The sequence below is a fragment of the Schistocerca americana genome, chromosome 2 (assembly GCF_021461395.2).
Source record: "Schistocerca americana isolate TAMUIC-IGC-003095 chromosome 2, iqSchAmer2.1, whole genome shotgun sequence".
NCBI lineage: Eukaryota > Metazoa > Arthropoda > Insecta > Orthoptera > Acrididae > Schistocerca > Schistocerca americana.
Window position 1 is genome coordinate 69,337,772 of NC_060120.1, and position 22,526 is coordinate 69,360,297.

At 40.9% G+C, this 22,526-nt stretch overlaps 1 protein-coding gene across 1 annotated transcript in view; it reads left to right on the forward strand.

Annotated features, from left to right (window-relative positions):
* Window positions 1-22,526, forward strand: part of LOC124596614 (Golgi apparatus protein 1) — a 146,387-nt gene that overhangs the window by 22,442 nt on the left and 101,419 nt on the right. The window contains exons 2-6 of the mRNA XM_047135835.1: window positions 6,192-6,530; window positions 13,824-14,066; window positions 14,174-14,354; window positions 14,469-14,689; window positions 14,767-14,888. Of these exons, the coding sequence (XP_046991791.1) occupies window positions 6,192-6,530; window positions 13,824-14,066; window positions 14,174-14,354; window positions 14,469-14,689; window positions 14,767-14,888 (1,106 nt within the window). The remainder of the gene's footprint in view (window positions 1-6,191; window positions 6,531-13,823; window positions 14,067-14,173; window positions 14,355-14,468; window positions 14,690-14,766; window positions 14,889-22,526) is intronic.

Sequence of the window (22,526 nt, forward strand, 5' to 3'; positions counted from 1 at the left end):
GTCCTCCCCGTAATGTGGCATAAGGCCATCACATTGAATGGAAATTATGTTGGAAAAAATAAGGTTTTGTAGCCAAAAGAGTGGGGAATAATATGGTGTATTGGAATCTTGATTGAAACCAACCTGCTTTCAGAAAAAAGTGTTGCATTACTTGTTGAACACCCCCTGTAATGATGAGACACCTTTGTAATTATTAGTTTTTTTTTTGTGGAGTAGGTGAATGAGCTTGCATTCCATCCCTGAGAGATTTTCTGTGTAATTCACATTTCTGAGAGATTCTTATGAATTTTCTTTGTGGTGTTTTGATTTTTAAGTTTCCTGATCTCAGCAATAATACCATCTTTCTGGGGGCTCTGTTGTTTTTAAGTTGTTTTATAATCTCCTCTGCTTCTGTGATTGTGAGTGGTTTTGAATCCACATTTGGCATGGTTTTTTTTAAGTTTAATTTATATTCAAGCTTCTTGCAGTTGAGGAGTTTATCAAAATATTTTTAAGAGTTTTCCAGTTTTCTGTAGTATTTGTTGCTAGATAACAATCTGCTCTTTTGAAGCCAATATTTGGGGGCTGATAACCATTAATATGTCTCCTGAAATTCTGTACAAATTTCTCTTGTCATTTCCTTCAGTTCTTCCTCGATTTCATTTGATCTACTTTTGTTGTATACTCTTTTCATCCTTTTGATATCTATTAAGGATTGTTTCTGAACTTTGTTGAAATCCTGCGATGTTCTTCTGTTACTGCTAAACTTCTTCTGTGCCTGCATTTTTCGTTCAGTGGTCTGATTGCAAGTTCATTCCACCATCTATGTTTTTGTTTCCTGAGAAGTTGACACCAATGCATTGCCTTCTGAACTGTTGTCTTCTTGAGGTCTGCCCGATTTTTACATTTTATTTTGATTAATTTCTGAAATAATTTTGTCTTCATTTGTTTTCAGATATTCTGGCCCCATCTTGTAATTGTGTTCTGTATTGTTGGATTGGCCTAATCTTTACTTGTAGTAAGTGATGCTCAGACTCGAAGAATCCTTTGCGTGTTCTCACATTCAAAATTTATCTTGTATATTTGTTTGTTATTGCGACCTGATAAATTTATGTTCTTCCCTTTTGTTTTTGGTTGTTTTCCATCATTTTAGTTTCCTTCTTGAATTTTGAAATTGTTTTGACATAATTTTTAAGTTAAAAGTTTGACAATAATGTACAAGATAGTCTCCATTCTTGTCCGTGCAATGTTGTTTATGGGCATGTGATTCAATTGTACTTTTTCTTTTTGCCTAATTGTGCACTTAAGTCTCTTAATGCAATTTTAACATCTGTTTCTGGTATTTTGTTTGTTATTTTTTCCAAGTCTTCTCAGAAAAAGTCTCATACTTCTCTAATTGCTTTCTGTTGTGATCATTTGTCAGTGTGAGTGCATTGGTGATCATGCTTCTTTTGTTTCCTGATTTGGTTATTGTGAAGATCCTTTCTGACATTGAGCTGAACTCTAGGATGTTGTCTGTGATTGATTTGTGTACAGCAAATCCTGTGTCAAACATTGTTGGTGTTCCCCTTCTGACAGCAGGTTTTCTTTTGTGTGTCTTGTAGTTTTCTTTGTTGAAGTGGTTTTTATCTGTGAAACATGTCTCTTGTATAGTGAGGATTTTGATGTGAAGTTCATGCAGTGTATCCACAAATTTGCCTAGTTTTACCAGTTTATTTGCATTATATGCCAATATAGTGTCTTCAAAATGGTTTTGAGAAACCCTGAATCTTCTCCTTTTCATGATGTTCCTGGCCCGCCAGAATCTACTTGCCAGGAAAGTCCAACACATTTACTGCAACTCTTGTTAGTTGATATCTTTCCTGTTGCTCCGTCATGCTTATTTGAAGTTGAAAGTGGCTGTAGTGATCTTTGTTGGAGATCGCAAATGTTAGAGACTTGATTGTTGAGATTAGATCATATTTGTGAACAGATACTGACCACGAGCTATTGGTTGCCAGACATATTGGGTTTAAGTTTGTGTTAATATGGGTATTGTATTTCCCCAGTAGCATCCATATTTGGGAGGCTTTTCCCTGTCCACCGCCTGAGGAGGTGCCTGATGTAGGATCTGACAATCCCACAATGAAATAATAGTCATTTTGCACAAAATATATGTAAATGCACAATATGTGAAAAAAATAGTTTATAAGTAAAATTTATATGTTAAAATCACTTTAACTGACTCTTAAACAACTGACTTAACACAGTGCCAATCAGTTCTTTCAATTTCAGTTCAGAAAATAGCCACTTATAACATTTTACAAAAGGAATTGACAACTCTGTAAGGTGAAAGGCTGTACTACTGGTATGTTACCAACAAAGTGTCACTTTATATGTGCGTTAAAATGTGCAGCACAGGTTTTGTAGTTGACAGTGTGCATTCATTCTTGAGACAAAACTGCATTGATTTGAAACATTAACAAACCAGTTACCTGTTAACAAACTTGGCACAGGGTCATTCCATGTCAAGTCACCCAGGCCTTGACACCAACCATGTCAGATTTTGATGAAAATTGGTACAATTACTTCTTTTATCATCCTGAAAGCACTTGTAAAATTTTTTTGCTCTATCTCTTATAGTTTTTTTTTATAAATTTTTAAAGTTTTTAGATTTGGCGTTGTTTCAGCAGTCTGAAATCATAACTTAAACGTGTCCTCACAACTAAAAAAATGTGTATGTTAAAGAATACTCAAGATACCAGTATGAAATTTTGGAATAAGTTTGTATATGATATCTAAATGTTAAAAAAATTACCATAAAGATATATTAAAATCTTCCAAATGAAAAAAATTACAATTAGTTGTTTTTTTTTTTTTTTTTTTTTTTTTACAAAAACTGCAATATCTAGAGTCTCAGACCTGATAGAAAGCTCAAATTTGTTTTAAAATACTCTTAATTGTATAGGCTATTAGAGAAAAGAAAAATTATGTTGGCTTTTTAACCTGTTCAATAGTTATCTAATTTTTTAAATAATATTAATTATATTTTAAAAATAAAAAGTACCAAGTGACTTAGACACCAAAAATAAGTTTTTGTCTTCTTGGAGTAACAATGTATGCTTGGATTTTGTTTTGTTATTCCTGTGTTTTGAAGTAAAAAATTATTACAGTGTTAAATAGTGCTTGGATAGTATTTTATTAAATTTATTCGAACTTTCAGTAAGTACTGTTAGTTACAGAGATTCTTTTCCAATATCCTATAAAAGTAACCAGAACAGTAATCAGACAAAAAGTGAAATCAGTATGTCAGATATTCAAACCTGTAGCGTAGGGTTATTTAAAAAATCTGACTGTTTCCAAACAACCTACACACCTTCAAAAAAGTTACAACCGGTACCTGAATTGAGTGAGGAAGAAAAAAATTTGATCCACTTACGATCTGGAATTAATCTCTGTGAATTTAAGAATATATGTTCACACCACAGCTACTACTTTTTAAATGTTTTTGAAAAGTATCAAACAACATGTGTAGACCCACTAAAAAAAAAAAACACAAAAAGCCCATCAAAAGTTGTTGAGAAGTGTAGGCTTGGATCTTTCTAAACAATTACCGACAAAAAATAGTAGCATAAAACCTGGACAAAAGCTTTGCTCAACATGCCGCAACTTTTGTGAGGAAAAATTAAGAGTTGAAGTCAAAGGAAGTGAAACAGATGATGAAGTCATGGTTGAATTAGAATCATTGGAATCCAGAAATGAATCCCTCGTACAAACAAACATAGCTATTGATAATTTAGGTTTAACACCGATAAAGCTTCATGGCTTGTCAGAACAAAGTAAAGGGTCTTATTTTAAAAGGAAGGTTAGTAGTATTGAAAAGACTGCAAAAAAGGCGGTTTCAAAAGCATTAAAATATGATGCACCAAGTTCTGATGATGACGAAGAAGATACAAGTGTGGTTGAGAAAGCAAAGGATTTTGATGTAATGATTTCTCTTATGAAAGAGAAGATGTCATCTGTTGGAGGTCTAGAAAAATCCAGATTCTGACCTTGGCTCCAGATTCTTGGAGTCGAAATAAAGTGATGAAAGAATTTAATGTAAGTGAGTACATGGTGCGACAAGCTAGAAAGCTAAACTCTGAAAAGGGTATTTTGGAAACTCCTGGTCCAAAAAAAGGTAAAACTCTTTCTGAAAATACAGTAAGACTTGTAACAGATTTTTATGAAAAGGATGAAAGTTCCAGAGTGCTACCTGGAACAAAAGACAAATTAAGTGTTCAAAAAAATGTGTACATGCAAAAAAGACTCATTTTGTGTAACTTGAGAGAACTCTATTATTCTTTCAAATGGGATAATCCCGAGGTAGAAGTAGGATTTTCAAAATTTTGTTTCTTGAGACCTAAATGGTGTATCCTTGCTGGTGCTGCAGGCACACACACTGTATGTGTATGCAGTATCCACCAGAATGTTAAACTATTATTGGATGCTGTGAAAATTGAAGAATCTTATAAAGACCTAATTAAGATGCTTGTGTGCAACACGGAAAACCAAAACTGCATGCTACATCATTGCGACACCTGTCCTGCAAATGCTGCACTAACTGAGTACTTAACTGAAAAACTAAGTGAAGATTATGATTTAGAAGAAGAAATTGTAATCAGTCAGTGGGTTAACACAGACAGGGCATAAATGATCAAACAGTCTATCAGTGTTGAAGACTACATTTCTTTATTGGTTAGGTCATTGGAAAAGCTCACCCCGCACTCGTTTATAGCAAAATCCCAATCAACAGCCTTCAAATGATTGAAAGAAGACCCACCACCCAAAACAGCAATTATTGTGATGGATTTCAGTGAAAATTATTCCTTTGTTATACAAAATGAGATCCAAAGTTACCACTGGAATAGAGGTGGTTGTACTCTACACCCAGTTGGAATTTTCCTAGGATATGAGGAAAACAATGTTTTTGGTTCCAACCACTGTTTTATTAGTGATGACCAAGAACATGACACTGGTTTTGTTAACTTTGTACAAAAAGAAATTACAAAGTGGCTGTCATTACATCATACTGACATTGACTCAGTTCACTACTTTACAGATGGTTGTGCTGGGCAGTACAAAAATAGAAACAGTTTTAAAAATTTGACTGAACACTTGAGAGACTTTAATTTGAAGGCCCAACACTCTTTTTTTGCAACAAGTCATGGGAAGTCAATTTGTGATGGCCTAGGAGGAACTATTTAAAGAATTTTAAGGAAAGCCAGTCTACAGCTTTCGGATGAAGAACAAATAATGACAGCAATCGATGTGTACAAGTTTTGTGAAAAAAATATTGAAAACATTCATTTTCACTTTATTGACAAAAAAGAAGCTGATTTGCTACGGTTAAAACTAGAAAAACGTTTTTTCAGCAACCCGAACCATTCCTGGAACAAGAAGTTTTCATAACTTCAAACCACTTCCAACAAACAACCTTGAAATTAGAAGGACTACAGATAGTGTAAAACCCTCCTTAGTCTTTTCTTTCCATTCTTCTTCTGATTGGGTTCGTGTTGAACCATGCAAATCATGATGGTAACTGGTACTTTGGACAGGTAAAAACAATATTCAATGATGAAGAAGATGCAGAAATTCTATTTCTACATCCTTCAGGACCAGCTGCATCATTTTATTGGCCTGAAAGAGAAGATTCTTGCATAGTGCCTTTGGAGCACATAGTCTGTGTAGTAGACGCACCTCGATCAAGCGGCACTGGAAGGCTGCAAAAAATTCATGATGTTATCTAAAAGAGTTTTTAAGATAAGCAATTTTAAAGTTTTGAATACAAATTAAATTTACCATTTCCGAAGGTTCGGAAAACGCAAAACATAAAAACTTTAAAAATTTATAAAAAAAAACTATAAGAGATACAGCAAAAAAAAATTTGCGGGTGTTGTCAGGATGGTATTAGAACCATTTGAGCCAAATTTCATGAAAATCTAAGGAGGTGGGTGTAAAATTTATTTTTTATTAGGTGATTTGATATGGAATGACCCCACAATGAAATTGCAAAGATGTGCATTCTGCTTAAAAGGGCAGTAGTTATGGCATAATTCAGTTGGACCTAAATGCAAAATGACATATTATGCAACAGAAAAAGACTTACAAAATATTTGATCTGTATATAGTGTTCATTTTCCCAGTAAATTTGGTGAATTTTCAGAAACCTCAACTTACATTGTTTGTTTCAGGGCAGCGAACTAGCAGAGCTGACAAAAGAATGTCAGAACAAGATATGGGAACGAACATTGCATATGATAAGTGATCAAAACATGACACAGCTTGCAAAGGACTATTGTTCAAGCCAGTTGATACAGAGCCTTGGCTGTCAGCCTTCATCATCAGTTGTGGGTAATATATTAGCCTGTATGATTGATAAACGGGAAAAGATAGAAGAAGATAAATGTCATACATTTGTTCAGCGTATGGAATGGATTGCTTTTAGTGACTTCAGAATGATGCCAGCATTTTATAAAGAGTGTAGTGGAGATGTGAAAACTTTTCAGTGTGGACGACTTCACACAAATGAGGTAATCATCATTGTATATAACTCGCTTACTCCATTTTCTCTATAAAAAAATGGAACTGAGACAGTGAACTCACAGTCTTATTTATTTATTTGTGTATTTATTATAATTTGAGCAAATCAGCATGATGTGTTAATGCACTTCTTATTTCTTGTCATAAAAAATGATGGCTGTTATCTTCTTTAGATTACAGGAGACATACATTGGGGTGATATGGAAAATGTTCTGTTAGCTTGGAGCTCTATGAAATAGAAAGCCTTATAATGCTTAGCATCCAACAGCACTATGTCTTGTAGATATATAATGATTGGCATAAAAAGAGTAGCACCCAGAAGAACAAAGCAGATTTCACTCATTGTTGGCAGACAGTTAGATAGTACTACACACATGAAATGATTACACTTCCAGCTTTGAAGGAGCAACATCTATTATGCTACACAGCCACAAATCATACCTGTTAGTATGGCATCATGCCCACATGGTTGTGACTATGTGTGTCCAGACACCACATCATGGAGTTGTATAGGTCTTGGATGTAATTCTGTGATACTCCATCCCGTGCTATTTGCACACGAGTGCACAGTTCCTGAATACTGATAGGCGGGGGTGGAATCCTGATGACATGCTCAATGGTGGTCCCCACATTCTCAGTTGGGGAGAAATTGGGTGATGCCATTGGCTATGGCAGTGTGTCCACAGCAGCAATGTATGCTGAGGAAGTGGTTGCAGGATGATGACGAGTGTTGTCCTGTCGAAATAGGGCATGGGAATGGGCATTCTCGGATGGCAGAGCCATCAGCTACAGTACCTCCTCTATGTACATGTGGCTCTCACGTAAGAAAATTTGACCGTTAAAGGTCACCACAGAATATTGCTACACACACCATCGCATGAGGATGTGTGCTGCTCCTCATGGCACTCTCCACTGCACCTCCAGACACAGACTTGATGTTGGTCGCCGCCTCTAAGGCAAAAACAGGACTCTCACTACAGATGACTGGTCTGCAGGGTCCCACCTTAGTTGTTGCCCACATCGGGCCTGTGGAGCATGATCCTGTGGGGTTGTGAGCGCCAGGTGTCAAAACAATCAGTATGCGGTGAACCATTTGTAATGCAACTGCCTGCCAATGGTACTAGCACTTACAGGATGTTGTATAGAAGGCAGAAAAGCCCACTGAATGGCCACTCTTATTACCGCTGGATCTTTCCCCACATGGTGAGATCCTCTCCAAGAACTGCAGGTTATGTAGCAAGAGTAAGTTGATAGAGGAGCAGGAGCATAAGATCTGTGCCCTTCAAGTGCAGTTCAAAAACACACAGGAGGAGCTAGATAGGATGAGGAGGGAGAAGGGGGTTGGGGAATGGGAGCTGGCTGTTGGCAAGAGATCTGCTAGGAGAAGGAGATTTTCAGATAGTTTTACTATTGGTGTTTGCAATAGATATGACCAACTGTCAGAGTCTTGTGCAGAGGAATCTCTAGTAGCTGTAGATGTAGGAAGTATGCAGCAGACCTCAGCAGTTACGGTGGCTAGGACAGTTGCAAAGTCTAAGAGAAAGAAGAAGGTTCTACTGTTAGGTAGTTCTTGTGGTAGAGGTGTAGGCCAGCAGTTGCAGGAAGTGTTGGGGAGTGAGTACCAGGTCACCAGCATTGTGAAGCCTAATGCAGGATTGGCTCAGGTGACTGTTAACATAGGGGGGTTATGTAGGGATTTTACTAAAGAGGATCAGGTAGTGATTGTGGGTGGGGCTGGTAATAGTAGTGATTGGGATGGGGAGTATGACATAGATGGTGACCTGTAAAAGATAGCCACTCAGACTGGCAACACGAATGTGCATTTCGTGGAACTGTTTCAGCGTAACGATCGGCCTCATCTTAATACAGCCGTAATAACATGAGACTTGGGGGTGTGCTGATGAGAGAAGGCATGAGTCACATTTCAGTGGCGTCGGTGGAGTCTATCAGCAGGACGGGTTTAACTAGACATGGCCTGCACCTCAACAGGTATGGAAAGGGGAGGTTGGCAAAGCTTATAGGTGACAGAATAGGTGGGGGTGGTGGGATCACTCACGGGAAAATTCCTGTACTAGTGGGTGTTAGAGCTGCACCTTTTTTTAGATTGAAGTCAGCTGATAGGTATTCCTGCTTAAGGGAAGTCTCTCTAACAAAGAAACCACTTTTGACAAAGCTTAGGTATCCGAGTAATGAGGGAATTAGTATATTTCATCAAAATATACAAGATATTAGAGATAAAGTTAGTGAACTGCTTTTAGATGTTGACTCTAAAATTATGGGTATATCTGAACACTTCTTACATAAGGAGATAATTCAGAGGCTTCCTTTACCAGGATAGAGGTTGGCTGGCAGCTTTTCTAGGAGCTCTTTGCGGTGTGGGGGAGTAGCCATGTATGTGAAAAACGGTATCCCATTTGAGTCAATTGATGTTTCAAAGTACTGCACTGAAAAGGTGCTTGAATGTTGTGCAGGTGTGGTTAAATTTAGTAGAGTTAAACTTCTAACTGTTGTTATTTATAGATCCCCAGACTCCGATTTCACAACATTTTTGCTAAAGCTAGAGGAGGTTCCTGGTTCACTTTATAGGAAATACAAAAAGTTAGTTATATATGGTGACTTCAATATTAATTGTATAAGTGATTGTGCAAGGAAAAGGATGCTGGTAGACCTCTTAATTCATATAATCTTATGCAAATCGTATTCTTTCCAACGAGAGTGCAAGGGAACAGTAGAACAACCATAGACAACATTTTTGTTCATTCCTCATTACTAGAAGGGCATTCTGTTAGCATAAAGGTGAATGGCCTTTCAGATCATGATGCACAAGTTTTAACTCTAAAAGATTTTTGTGCTACAACACATGTTAAATATAGTTGTCAACTTTTTAGGAAAGCTGATCCAGTTGCTGTAGAGACGTTTGTAAACCTTATCAAGGAACAAGAGTGGCAAGATGTTTATAGTGCTGATACAGTAGACGATAAATATAATGCTTTCCTCAAGACTTTTCTCGTGCTCTTTGAAAGTTGTTTTCCATTAAAACGTTCGAAATATGGTACTAGCACAAACAGGCAGCCTGGGTGGCTGACTTGAGGGATAAGAATATCCTGTAGAACAAAGTGACAGTTATATCAAAACGCTAGAAACAGTCAAAATGTAAATGCAGCAGCGCATTACAAACAGTATTGTAAGGTGCCTCAAAAAGTTGTTAGGAAGGGAAAAAGTATGTGGTATACAGATAGAATAGCAAAGTCTCAGGATAAAATTAAAACCATATGGTCAGTCGTAAAGGAAGTGGCTGGTCTGCAGAGACAGGTCGAGGATATAGAATCAGTGCGTAGTGGGAATGTCCATGTTACTGATAAGTCGCATATATGTACAGTATTTAATAATCACTTTCTGAATATAGCAGGTGAACTAAATAGAAACCTAGTCCCAACAGGGAATCATATAGCGCTTGTAGAAAAAAGTGTTCCGAGACTGTTACCTGAAATGCTCCTCCATGATACTGACAAGAGGGAGATTGAGTTAATAATTAAATCACTAAAGACCAAGGACTCTCATGGATATGATGGGGTATCTAGCAGAATACTGAAGTATTGTTCTATGTATGGTAGCCCAGTACTTAGCCATATCTGTAACTTTTCCTTTAGGAGTGGTCAGTTTCCTGACCGATTAAAGTACTCGGTAGTGAAGCCACTTTATAAAAAGGGAGATATTGATAACGTTGACAATTTTAGACCTATTTCTATGCCATCGGTGTTTGCTAAAGTTATCGAGAAGGTTGTATATACAAGGTTGCTGGAGCATTTAAATTCACATAATTTGCTGTCAAATGTTCAGTTTGGTTTTAGAAATGGTTTAACAACTGAAAATGCTATATTCTCTTTTCTCTGTGAGGTTTTGGACGGATTAAATAAAAGGTTGTGAACGCTAGGTGTTTTCTTTGATTTAACAAAGGCTTTTGACTGTGTTGACCACAAAATATTACTGCAGAAGTTGAACCATTATGGAGTAAGGGGAGTAGCTTACAATTGGTTCGCCTCTTACTTTAAGAACAGAAAGCAGAAGGTAATTCTCCGCAATATTGAGAGTGGTAGTGATTTCAGTCCCAATGGGACACTGTTAAGTGGGACGTTCCCCAAGGGTCGGTGCTGGGGCCACTGCTGTTTCTTATTTATATAAATGATATGCCTTCTAGTATTACAGGTGATTCAAAAATATTTCTGTTTGCTGATGATGCCAGCTTGGTAGTGAAGGATCTTGTGTGTAATATTGAAACATTATCAAATAATGTAGTTCATGAAATAACTTCGTGGCTTGTGGAAAATAATTTGATGCTAAATCACAGTAAGACTCAGTTTTTACAGTTTCTAACTCGCAATTCAACAAGAACCGATATTTTGATCAGACAGAATGGACATATTATAAACAAGACAGAACAGTTCAAGTTCCTAGGCATTTGGATAGATAGTAAGCTGTTGTGGAAAGCCCATGTTCAGGATCTTGTTCAGAAACTAAATGCTGCTTTATTTACCATTAGCACAGTATCTGAAATAAGTGACAGTTCAACACGAAAAGTAGTCTACTTCGCATATTTTCATATGCTTATATCATATGGTATTATTTTTTTAGGTAATTCTTCTGATTCAAAAAGGGTATTTTTGGCTCAAAAACGGGTTGTTCGAGCTATATGTGGTGTAAGTTCGGAACCTCTTGTCGACCCATATTCAATAGTCTGGGAATTCTGACATTGCCCTCACAGCATATATTTTCTTTAATGTTGTTTGTTGTTAGAAATTTTAGCTTATTCCCAAGAGTTAGCAGCTTTCACTCAGTTAATACTAGGCAGAAATCAAATCTGCATGTGGAATGCACTTCCTTGACTCTTGTGCAGAAAGGAGTGCACTATTCTGCTGCATCCATTTTCAGTAAGCTATCACAAGAACTCAAAAATCTTAGCGGTAGCCCAAACACTTTTAAGTCTAAACTGAAGAGTTTCCTCATGGCTCACTCCTTCTATTCTGTCGAGGAGCTCCTGGAAGAGCTGAAAAATTAAGCAAATTCCAGTCTTACATTGTTGATTTTCTTTATTTAAACTTACGAATTGTTGCGTGAAAACGTTTCTTATATTTCATTTTATCTGTTTCTACTATCGTGTTATAATTTCATGTATTGACTCGTTCCATAACCATGGAGACTTCTCGTTAATTTGGTCCCATGGAACAATAAATAAATAAATAAATAAAATTGGCAGTCCTCCATCCTTGTAGTGCAAATCAGACATCCAGATCCTGTATGCCAAGCATGTGTGTCTTCCAGTATCTGTTGCTGTCAACTGTGGGCAGTAGTGGTGTGTGTATGACTGGTATTGCGCGCAGTATGACAATAGGACTACCTGGCCTCCTGTAGTCCCATGATACTGTCCCTCTTGAATTCGTCTAGCTAAGCAATCGGCTACCAAAATGTTGCCTGCCTGGACATAGTGCATGTTCAGGTGATGCTCTAGTGGCCTTACATGCTGTCTTACTGGCCAGCATGGCTGTTTGGGGCCCTCTTTTCATAATATTGTTATATGTTAAATTTGTTTATCTTGAGGGTCGATCACCCTTCCCTGCCCCAAGTGTTGGATCCTCTACAGGTCTTCCTGAGTTAAACTGCAAATTTCTACCATTGTAACTTCTCTGTATGAAACAGCATCATTGGTGAAAAGCCTCATGGAACTTCAGACATTGTCTACTAGGTTATTTATATATATTGTGAAAAGTAATGGTCCTATAGCACTATTTTGGGGCACACCTGAAGTTACTTTTACATACGAAGATTTCTGTCTGTTGAAAATGACACACCGTGTTTTGTTTGCTAGAAACCCTTCAGTCCACTCACACTGTTGGTTTAATATTCTGTATTCTCTAATTTTATTCATTAGGCAGCAGTGTGGAACTGTATCGCACGCCTCCCAGAAATGAAGGAATACAGCCTATACATGGGTGCCTGATTTCAGGGTCTCGTGGATGAACAGAGCAAGTGGGGATGGATTACACCTGATCATTGTTTTAGGAATCCAAGTTTATTCACCTATTGAACATTTTTGGTCTCCATAAATGTCATAATATACAGACTTAAAAAAATGTTGCAAAATTCTAAAACAGATGGACATCGGAAATAGAGGCCTATAGTTTTGCACGTCTGTTCATTGAACTTTTTTGAAAATGAGAATGACCTGTGCTTTCTCTTATCATTAGGAACTTTTTGCTCCTCCAGAGTCCTATGGTACTCTGCTGCTAGAAGAGGGACAAGTTCTTTTACATACTCTATGTAGAGTCCTGTTGGAATCATGTCAGCTCCAGTGGCCTTTCCTCTGTTGAGCGAGTTCAGTTGCTTTTCTATTCCATGGAAACTTGTTTCAATACCTGTCATTTTGTCATTCACGATATGATTTAAAGGAGGTACTACAGGGAAATCTTCCTCTGTGCTTCTTAGAAAATGACAATTAATATTTCAGACTTTACTGTGTCATTCTTTTTCAGTGCCACTGTGGTCACAGTGTGTCTGGACAGATTGCTTCAATCTGTTTACTGATTTAAAATAAGGAGAAAACTTTCTAGGATTTCCTGTCAAGCCAGCAGATAGAATTTTATTTTCAAATTGGTTAACCGTTCTCCTGATGCTAGTTTTAGTTGTGTTCAGTCTGTTCATCTGTGAGGCTTTGGCTACATTCAGACTTGCAGCAAACCTCTTTTTGCTTTTGTAGTAGCTTTCTGACACTACTCTTGAACCAGGCGGGTGTTTTCCATCTCTCACAACTTTACTTGTTTAAAGCGTATAGCACAGCTCTCTCGAACTTTGTCCAGTGTTACTTACATTGTTAGTGCTGGAGATGAAATTTTCGTGTTGATATGAAATCATATACACAAAAAGATAATACACGAAAATGCCATTTTCACTCTTAGCATAGTCATAGTATGATGTTTTTTACTTTAAAAATATATGTATGTGTGTAACATTTATGATATCTAATAAACATTGTCCAATGTAAATGTTTGGTTTTTGCAAGTGGAACATATTAAGAATTTGTCCAAAGAAGTAAAATTATTTGTCCTCCTGTCAGCCTAGCATGTCTTTTCATATAAAATATTTTTTTGTCTTCACTTACTATATATTATCATAGGCACTTGTAAGGGGAAATACCATTACACAATCGCAGTTAAGGAATTGGTATACAATATTATTTAGTTGTTGTAATCTGGTTTTTGTTTCCATGCCATATTTTCAAATTGAAATAGGCTTTCAGACAAGGAAAAACATTAGCCTGTCTCCAAAAGTATATAAGGAAGTTAAGTGCTGGATGCCACAGGCAAGTACTTCATCTATCAGAAATACAAGCTGATGATATCAAACTGGACAGACAGTTATTTTTGGCATGTGCAAATGATCATCAGCGTTTCTGCCCTAACATGCCAAGGGGTAGTGGGAGAGTCTATAAATGCTTGATGGAGCACAAACTTGACAAAACAATGAGTAAAGAGGTGAGTTTTCCTTTTTTGCCCAATTGCCAAAAAGGCGTTATCATGAAATTAGAATTATGTTTGAATAGTTAAAGAGCACTAAACTATTTTCTCTCATAAACTTCTAGTGCCAAGATCAGCTGATGCGTCGACAGAAATTGATTTCTGAAGATTTCAAAGTCAGTAGAGGCTTAGCTAGGGCTTGTAAGGACGACATTAGGTTATTTCACTGCAGGCGGTCTGTATCTGATGATAAAGAGATACGTCTAGTGCAAATACTGTTGTGCTTGGAAGGTGTTATAAGAAATGGTTAGTATTTTGAATTTTTAATCACTGCAGTACAAGATTTTATTTGCATATCTATAACTTATTCAGAATATTTTATTACACCTTATAATCGTTGTACATTTTTTCCACTCAAAGGAACAAAAGTGACTCCTGAATGTCAGTCTGAAATGATTGAGCACAGAAAGATCCTAATGGAAGATTATCGCCTGTCTCCGGAAATCGTCTTAAGTTGCCCAGATGACATTTCAAAATATTGTAAAGGGTTAGAAGTAGGAGGGAGAACCATACATTGCCTTATGGAACATGCGAGACAAAAAAGGAAAGAAGAGCGTATCTCTCCTGCTTGTCAAAGAGCCGTGAGTAAATATCAGAGTTGTGAAATTTGTTACTCCTTTCTATATTATAAGAGAAATTAATGAAATGTCTCCTCCAGCTGGAAGTTTTGGTGAAAGAGGCCGACGCAGGTGAAGACTGGCGTGTTGACCCAGTCTTGAGAGAAGCTTGTAAACCAGTAGTGGATTCTGCTTGCAAGGAAGTCCGTGGAGGAGATGCGAGGTACATTGAGCTTTGTTTTCTCCTGTTAAGTAGGAATTATTTCATTTAACACCTATTAATATGTTTATGGAAATATTTCAGTGTTGGGTAGTTAGTTAATTCTGCATTCCAGAGAAAATAAATGTTGTCAGTTGACTAGCTGCCATGTATGTACAGATTGTATACATCCTGGGACAACTGGGAAATTCAGGCAAAACACAGGAATTTTTCCATCCTGGAACATCTGGGGAATTTTTTAGAATGCCAGGAATTTTTCATTGTTTCAGTTTTCAGTTAAATTTTTGGAACTGGTAAGAACTGATACTCTAACAATGAATTTTACTGTAGTCTGCTACTGCAGAGTAATACTCCAGCAATAAAATGCAGAAATAAAAGTTGAAAAGTTCCAAAGAAAATGCGCCATTTACAGCAACAAAACACAGTGCACCTACAAGCGACTGCCAACAGCAAGAGGTGTCAAAGGCTTTAGGATGAAGATTATGAAATACTTTGTAACAAAAAAACTACTTTTGATTACCATGATGTCACAGCTGTTTACACTTCTACCGGGTTGTGGGAAAATGTTGCAGATGGTGGTTTGAGAAAGCTTATTTTCAAAGTAAATTTTGTTTTACGCAAGATAAGTTATGTTGCAGTGGTGACCCTGAAATTTCAACCATGCCTCATTTAAAATGTAAAATCTCCCGTGCTGGGCCATTGTCCTATATTGCCGCAGCTATCTCCAGCTCAACTGTTTCCTACTCCGAGGGATGTCAGTCTGACCTCTTCGTGAACACCTGTGAATTCCATGAACTTTCCAGGCCTCAGTTTGGTACAACTTTGCCAAAACGTGGGTGAAGTGTCCAGCCTGCAGTGTGTACTGAACCGACAACAATGCTTTCATTGTTTCCACATCTACCACACCATACTCGTGCTGCTTCACACACAACCAGCCAACGACATAAGTCGAATTCTCATGTGAACTTACCAGTGACGGCACTGTAATGATGCTGGGTAACTATTTGTGTAGCAATTCTACTATGACAACAGATGTTATTCCGGGCCAACAGTGGCTTCCTACTGCCCCATTTGTCAGACACACAGTTCTCCAAGCTTCCACATGGGAAATAATGACACTTATTCCTGAAGATACTCCTTTAGTGCCAGTGAATCTGTATGCATTAACATTCCCAGTGTTTTGCAAAACTGTACGGACACCCGTCACAGTGCCACGATAGTTGGTCAACAGTGGCCCCCACTAAATGATCCTCAAACCATTTCCAACTATTAACTACTTCCTGGACAAAATAACATGGGTTTGAGTGATCTTCCTGCACGCAAAAGCACACTGATTGTCATGGACTATGTTGTCTTGCAGCATTTGTCTGTGTCATCAGCAGCAGTACTGCCACCACATCATCTGAGTGACATCACATCTCCACTACCCGCCTTGCATTCGCTTGTAGCTGCCACTGCTATATATGATATCTCTCTCTCTCTCTCTCTCTCTCTCTCTCTCTCTCTGTCTCTCTCTCTCTCTCTCTGTCTCTCTCTCTCTCTCTCTCTCTCTCTCTCTCTCTCTCTCTCTCTCTCTCGCCCCCCCCCCCTTCCCCCCCCCCCCCCACACACACACACACACGCACACACACACTCTGTGACTCCTCCACGCATGTGTAATGCTGAATTCAGCACAACTGCCTTACCAGACTCATTACCTTGTGAGCGCACCATATAGTCACAGCCTCCAATGGCTCCTATGGAGCAAAACTACGCATCATCCTGCCAGTCATGCCCACCTTCATGCTCAGCTCCCATCTAATGCACCCCACATGCCATCATTTCATCTCGATACACCGCTTCCCGACACTTTCGTGCCTGCCATGCCTACCATACTGTGTTTCTCTTCACCTCTTGACGAAACACCACTCCCCGACACTTCCCTGCCCCATATCTCTTTGCCACTTTATGATGTGCAGGTCCGCAATGCTTCTGCTCCTGCCATATCTACCACGCCGGCAGTGCCCACGTCATGATGGTGCTAGCTTCACATAACCGTGGACCTTACCATTGCGAACATCGTCAATCAAAACTCCCACTCGCCTACACTGTGGTTCATGCTTAGTGAGTGCATAATGCAGTCCACAGGTGTCACTAAGGACAATGGAAAAACTTGCGGTACTTGTCAACAACCTCGGTGATAACATTGATCTCATTATTGACGTTCTGCTTGATGTGCACACACAAACAAATAAGTACGAGACTGTCAAGCCACTTCTGCTTCAGCACCTGTCCCGCTTGTCAGAGCAGCAACTTCATCTAGTGATAAGTGAAAGCTCACTTAGTCACAGAACGCTTTTCGTGCTTTGGTGCAAGCTTCAACTTTGTGGCTATCAAAACTGCTGGAAAGCATTCAAATGGCAATGCTGGTGTACAAGGACACTCAACTTGATTTCAAGCTACACCTGGCTGACAGAATGCTAGCACTCACACACACACACACACACACACACACACACACACACACACACACACACACACACACACACACAGCCGGTCAGTGTTGTTAATTCTCATTGTGACCGTGCTACAGTTTTGACAGCCACAGTGCCAGCATCACATGACCCCAGCCAGACCTAGCCGACACCCGACCTGTCCTCCTGAACACTACTGCGCACCTCCTTTTGCACAGACACCAGCCACCTGACATCTGCTGGGAAACGCCGAACCTTGCCGAGCGTTGGCACCCGCTACTGCTCCGTGCAGTATTGTTGGCATCCAACATAACAAACACCTACAGTCCGACTACCACCAGTGTGCCTCCGCCTGGTCACAGACCTGTGCCTGCCAGTCAAATCAGTGTGATTTGGTTGGGCACTATGTCCACCCACATGCACCAACTCTGCTGGTTCCACATTCACTTCGGCTCCGATGCTCTACAGTGGAAACGGCCTTGCTCGTACCCAGACTGATGTCGCAACCTGATATCAGCACACCAGGTCGCTCGTCCTTTTCAAGTCACCGCAAATCACTGCTTCATGATAGCTTCTGTAGGCCTCATCTATGACTGGATGGCCCTCGCATCTTTATCTACGATGCACAACTGAATTCTTACCTTCTAGTTGACACCGGAGCTGACGTCAGTAAGATTCCATCATCTCTTGGTTCCACTACACTTTCACCTTCACCTGTGCGGTTGCACCACCTACATCACTCTCTATCTCGGCAACCACACACTTGTGCCTCGGACATTCGTGCTGGCTGAAATGGTGGAATGCTTCATAGGAGCCAACTTCCTCAGGCAATACCTTTACTGTCAGAAATGAACCATCACTTTTGCTCCTGAACCACGGTGGGTAATGGCCAATTAGCAGCAAGGTCAGTGATTCCCTTCCTGCCAATGATACACTGCTGTATCCTACTTTGCAGAGATGCCTCTCAATCTTATCTTGAAATGTCAAACACTTCTGGATGAGCCCCGCATGACATTTGCCACGCGCTCTGAACTCCGGCGTTCCAACACGGGTATGCGAGCAACCAAGGACCTTCTCCGCTTACTCATTGCCAAGACATTTTGCGAGTACATTTGTCTTAGCAGCAGCTCATTATTATGAAATATCTACACCCAATGCCTGATGACAGTCATTACGTTGGCCTCAAAATGGGTCAGTCAAGTGCCATTATCTAATTGTGCTCACCCGACCACACCCAGTGTTGTTGACAGTGCCTCTGCGACTGATTTGTCTATTTATGATGGTGTTAGAATAACACCTATTGCTTTGCCCTCGGCCCCCACTTCATGCCAGTCCATCTGGTTGCAGACTGTTTGTACTGTCTGTGACTGGCTAGTTCATCGCATCAACACCATCCCTGGCTCTCCAGTCCGCTGTCACCCCCATCCCCACCACCTACATCCCCACAAACTCAATGCGGCAAAAGCCATCGTGGACGAACTTTGCCATGCTGGTATTGTACGGCTATCCAACATTACTCGGGCTTCGCCTATCAAGCTTGTCCTCAAAGAGGATAATAATTGGTGATTGTGTGACAATTATTGGTACCTCAACGCCCAGACTATAATAGACAGCTACCCTGTACCAAACCTACTAAACTTCACACATGAACTGGCTGGTGCCACTATTTACAGTGCTGTTGGCTGTAAAAGGGCCTATCTATCTATACCTATGGCTGATGATGATATACCAAAAACTGCAGTAATCGCGCCATTTAGTCTGTTCAAGTTTTCATTAATGCCGTATGGGTTAAGGAACATGACCTAGACATGGCAGAGGTTTATTGATGGTGTGCCTTCTGTGTGTTTACCAGATGACATAATAATTTTCTCACATTTTCCAATGAACATGAGATTCATTTATGCACCATGTTGGAGAAGTTAACAGCACACGGAGTTGTAATCAATAATGATAAATGCCAACTATGGCAGTTGTGTGTCACCTTCGTTGGACATTTAGTTGATCTTTTGGGAATATACCTCATGTAGGAGGAAAGGGAACAAATCTGCCTCCTCCCTCCCCTCTCGGATATAAAAAACTAAGACATTTCCTTGGTGTCATCAGTTTTTAAAGGCATCATTTCCCACTTGCTGCTGAAACACTCTTGACTCTTGAGAGAGCCACTAGACGGCAAGAACACCATCGGCAAATAATGCCTGATGTGGTTCCCTGAAATGGCCTTTAACAAGATTAAATCCAGCCTCACACAAACTGTCACCCTCACCCTTCCGTCACCAGATGCACATCTCATAATCACCACAGATGCCAACGGCCTGTGATTGGCATGGTACTGCAACAAGAGACAGCTGGCATAAAACAGCTGTTGTGTTTCTTCACTTGAAAATTGACCGATACTCAGAAGAAGTGGTCACCATTCGATAGAGGGCTCTTGGCCATCCAGGAGGTGGTCTGCTATTTCCAGGATGACATTGAAGGATGCCCTCTAACCATTTACACTGACCACAAGCCTATTGCAGACATGGTCAAAAACCCTACTGTTAATGCCATGCCAAGGCGATTTCACCACCTCGACCTGGTTTCCGATTTACCACCACCGTCAGACAAGTCTGAGATGTGGAAAATATAGTCGTGGAACTGCTTGTCTTGCTTGTTGTCCACCTGGCTAAGGATTCGAAGACCCTTCCCACTACACCACTGTTCCTCGTGGTCTCATATACTTCACCACGGTAAATCCGTTTATTATTCGCAAAGGTGTTGATGCAATTACTGGCACTTTGAAATCCTGCTCTCGTTTACAAAATGGCCCTTCCCTGATTCTCAAGCACGACGTCTACTTGCTGCCTCGTTTCTCCACGACCACCCTGTTCATGTCGACGACCATAGAACTTTGAATCCTTCTCGTAGTGTAATTTACATCAGGCTGCTCGATGGTCTAACTGAGGCTGAAATCCAGCCTTACCTCTCTGATCAGGGTGTCATTGCCGTCCTCCGTGTAATGAAACAGATAGATTCCTCCTTAGTGCCCACCCGCACTCTTTTCCTCACCTTTGATAGAGTAGTGCTGCCATCAAAGATCATAGCAGGCTATGAAATTATCACAGTCCTGCTTTACATTCCGAACCCAATGCACTGCTGCCAGTGTCATAGTTTCAACCGCACTAGAATGTCTTGTTGACACTCAGCCAAATGTGTAACCTTTCGTAGGGATGCACACGAGGGCGATTGTCCACGTCCTTCTCCCCACTGTATCAACTGCAATGGTGGCCATGCTGCCTCCTCTCAGGATTGTATCTTGATGAGCAGACTGTCCAAGAGATTTGGGTAAAGGAAAAAGTGCCTTACCCTGTAGTTTGCAAGTTACTGGCTATTCACAAACACTGTATTGTCCCGTTATGTTCTTGTTACCCCTCGCTCCATGAAGGACATGGCCACACAGACATGCAACCCCAAATTCAGCTCTGAGGTTGTGAAATCGCCCAATATCAAGGTTGTATTGCCATTCCCCTCCTGCTGTGCAACAAACCGCCAAACTCTCGTCTCGGGGGGTTAAGCCACCTGTTACATAGCCAGTTGGCAGGAAAAGACAGAAGGAGTACTCCCAGGAAGACTTCCTCTGACTCTCCTGCCAAACAACACCCTAGTCTTCCTCTAACCGGAAAGGCTCAAAGAAGTCCACCAAAGGCAAACCGTCTTTTCCTTCGCCAACTTGAAGATCCTGTTCGACGGTGTCGCCATGTGGTACCTTAGCCCAGCCAGCCTCTGTCTTGCCGGTGTGCACCACCAATCGTTTTTCTGCGTTGGACTCCACGAACCAACCGCACAAGCAAGCCGATGCCTTTGTGAACCCCATGGAGCAAGATCCTCCTGCTTCTGTGCCCTGTAGCTTCAGGCAGTGTTGGCTTCGGTCACACAGCTTGAGGCTGTTGCCAGTGGGCATCACTGTGGGGGTCCGGATGGGGGTTTGTCGGGGACTGCCAGCTCGTCGCAAGCATCCCCCGATCGGACTAAGACTGTGGCTGCCCGGGATACTGCCCACATTGAGGCTGATCCCTCACCTGTGGTAGAGTGGGAGGTCGTCTCGAGGTGTGGCAGGGGGCGAAAGACATTCCGGATGGCTGAACGGAAGGCCTCTCCAGTTTGTCTGACGAACCGGTTTCAGGCTCTGTCTCAGGCTGATACTGATCTTCGGCCGGACGTGGCTGCTTGTCCTGTTTTAGAGGTTGCCCCTCAGTCTGCAAGATCTGGGCGGTCGCAGAGGGTGGGCTTATTGGTAGTTGGGAGCTCCAACGTCAGGTGCGTAATGGGGCCCCTTAGGGATATGGCAGCAAGAGAGGGGAAGAAAACCAATGTGCACTCCGTGTGCGTACTGGGGGGAGTCATTCCAGATGTGGAAAGGGTCCTTCCGGATGCCATGAAGGGTACAGGGTGCACCCATCTGCAGGTGGTCGCTCATGTTGGCACCAATGATGTGTGTCGCTATGGATCGGAGGAAATCCTCTCTGGCTTCCGGCGGCTATCTGATTTGGTGAAGACTGCCAGTCTCGCTAGTGAGATGAAAGCAGAGCTCACCATCTGCAGCATCGTCGACAGGACTGACTGCGGACCTTTGGTACAGAGCCGAGTGGAGGGTCTGAATCAGCCATGTGGGCTGCAAATTCCTCGACTTGCGCTGTAGGGTGGTGGGATTTCGGGTTCCGCTGGATAGGTCAGGAGTCCACTGCACGCAGCAAGCGGCTACACGGGTAGCAGGGGTGGGCTGCAAATTCCTCGACTTGCGCTGTAGGGTGGTGGGATTTCGGGTTCCGCTGGATAGGTCAGGAGTCCACTGCACGCAGCAAGCGGCTACACGGGTAGCAGGGGTTGTGTGGCGTGGACTGGGCAGTTTTTTAGATTAGATGGCCTCGGGCAAGTACAGAAAGGGCAGCAGCCTCAAAGGTTGCGGGGCAAAGTCAGGACATGCGGGGGCCAAGCAGCAATCGATATTGTAATTGTAAACTGTCGAAGCTGCATTGGTAAAGTACCGGAACTTCAAGCGCTGATAGAAAGCACCGAAGCTGAAATCGTTATAGGTACAGAAAGCTGGCTGAAGCCAGAGATAAATTCAGCCGAAATTTTTACAAAGGCACTGACGGTGCTTAGAAAGGATAGATTGCATGCAACTGGTGGTGGCGTTTTTGTTGCTGTTAGT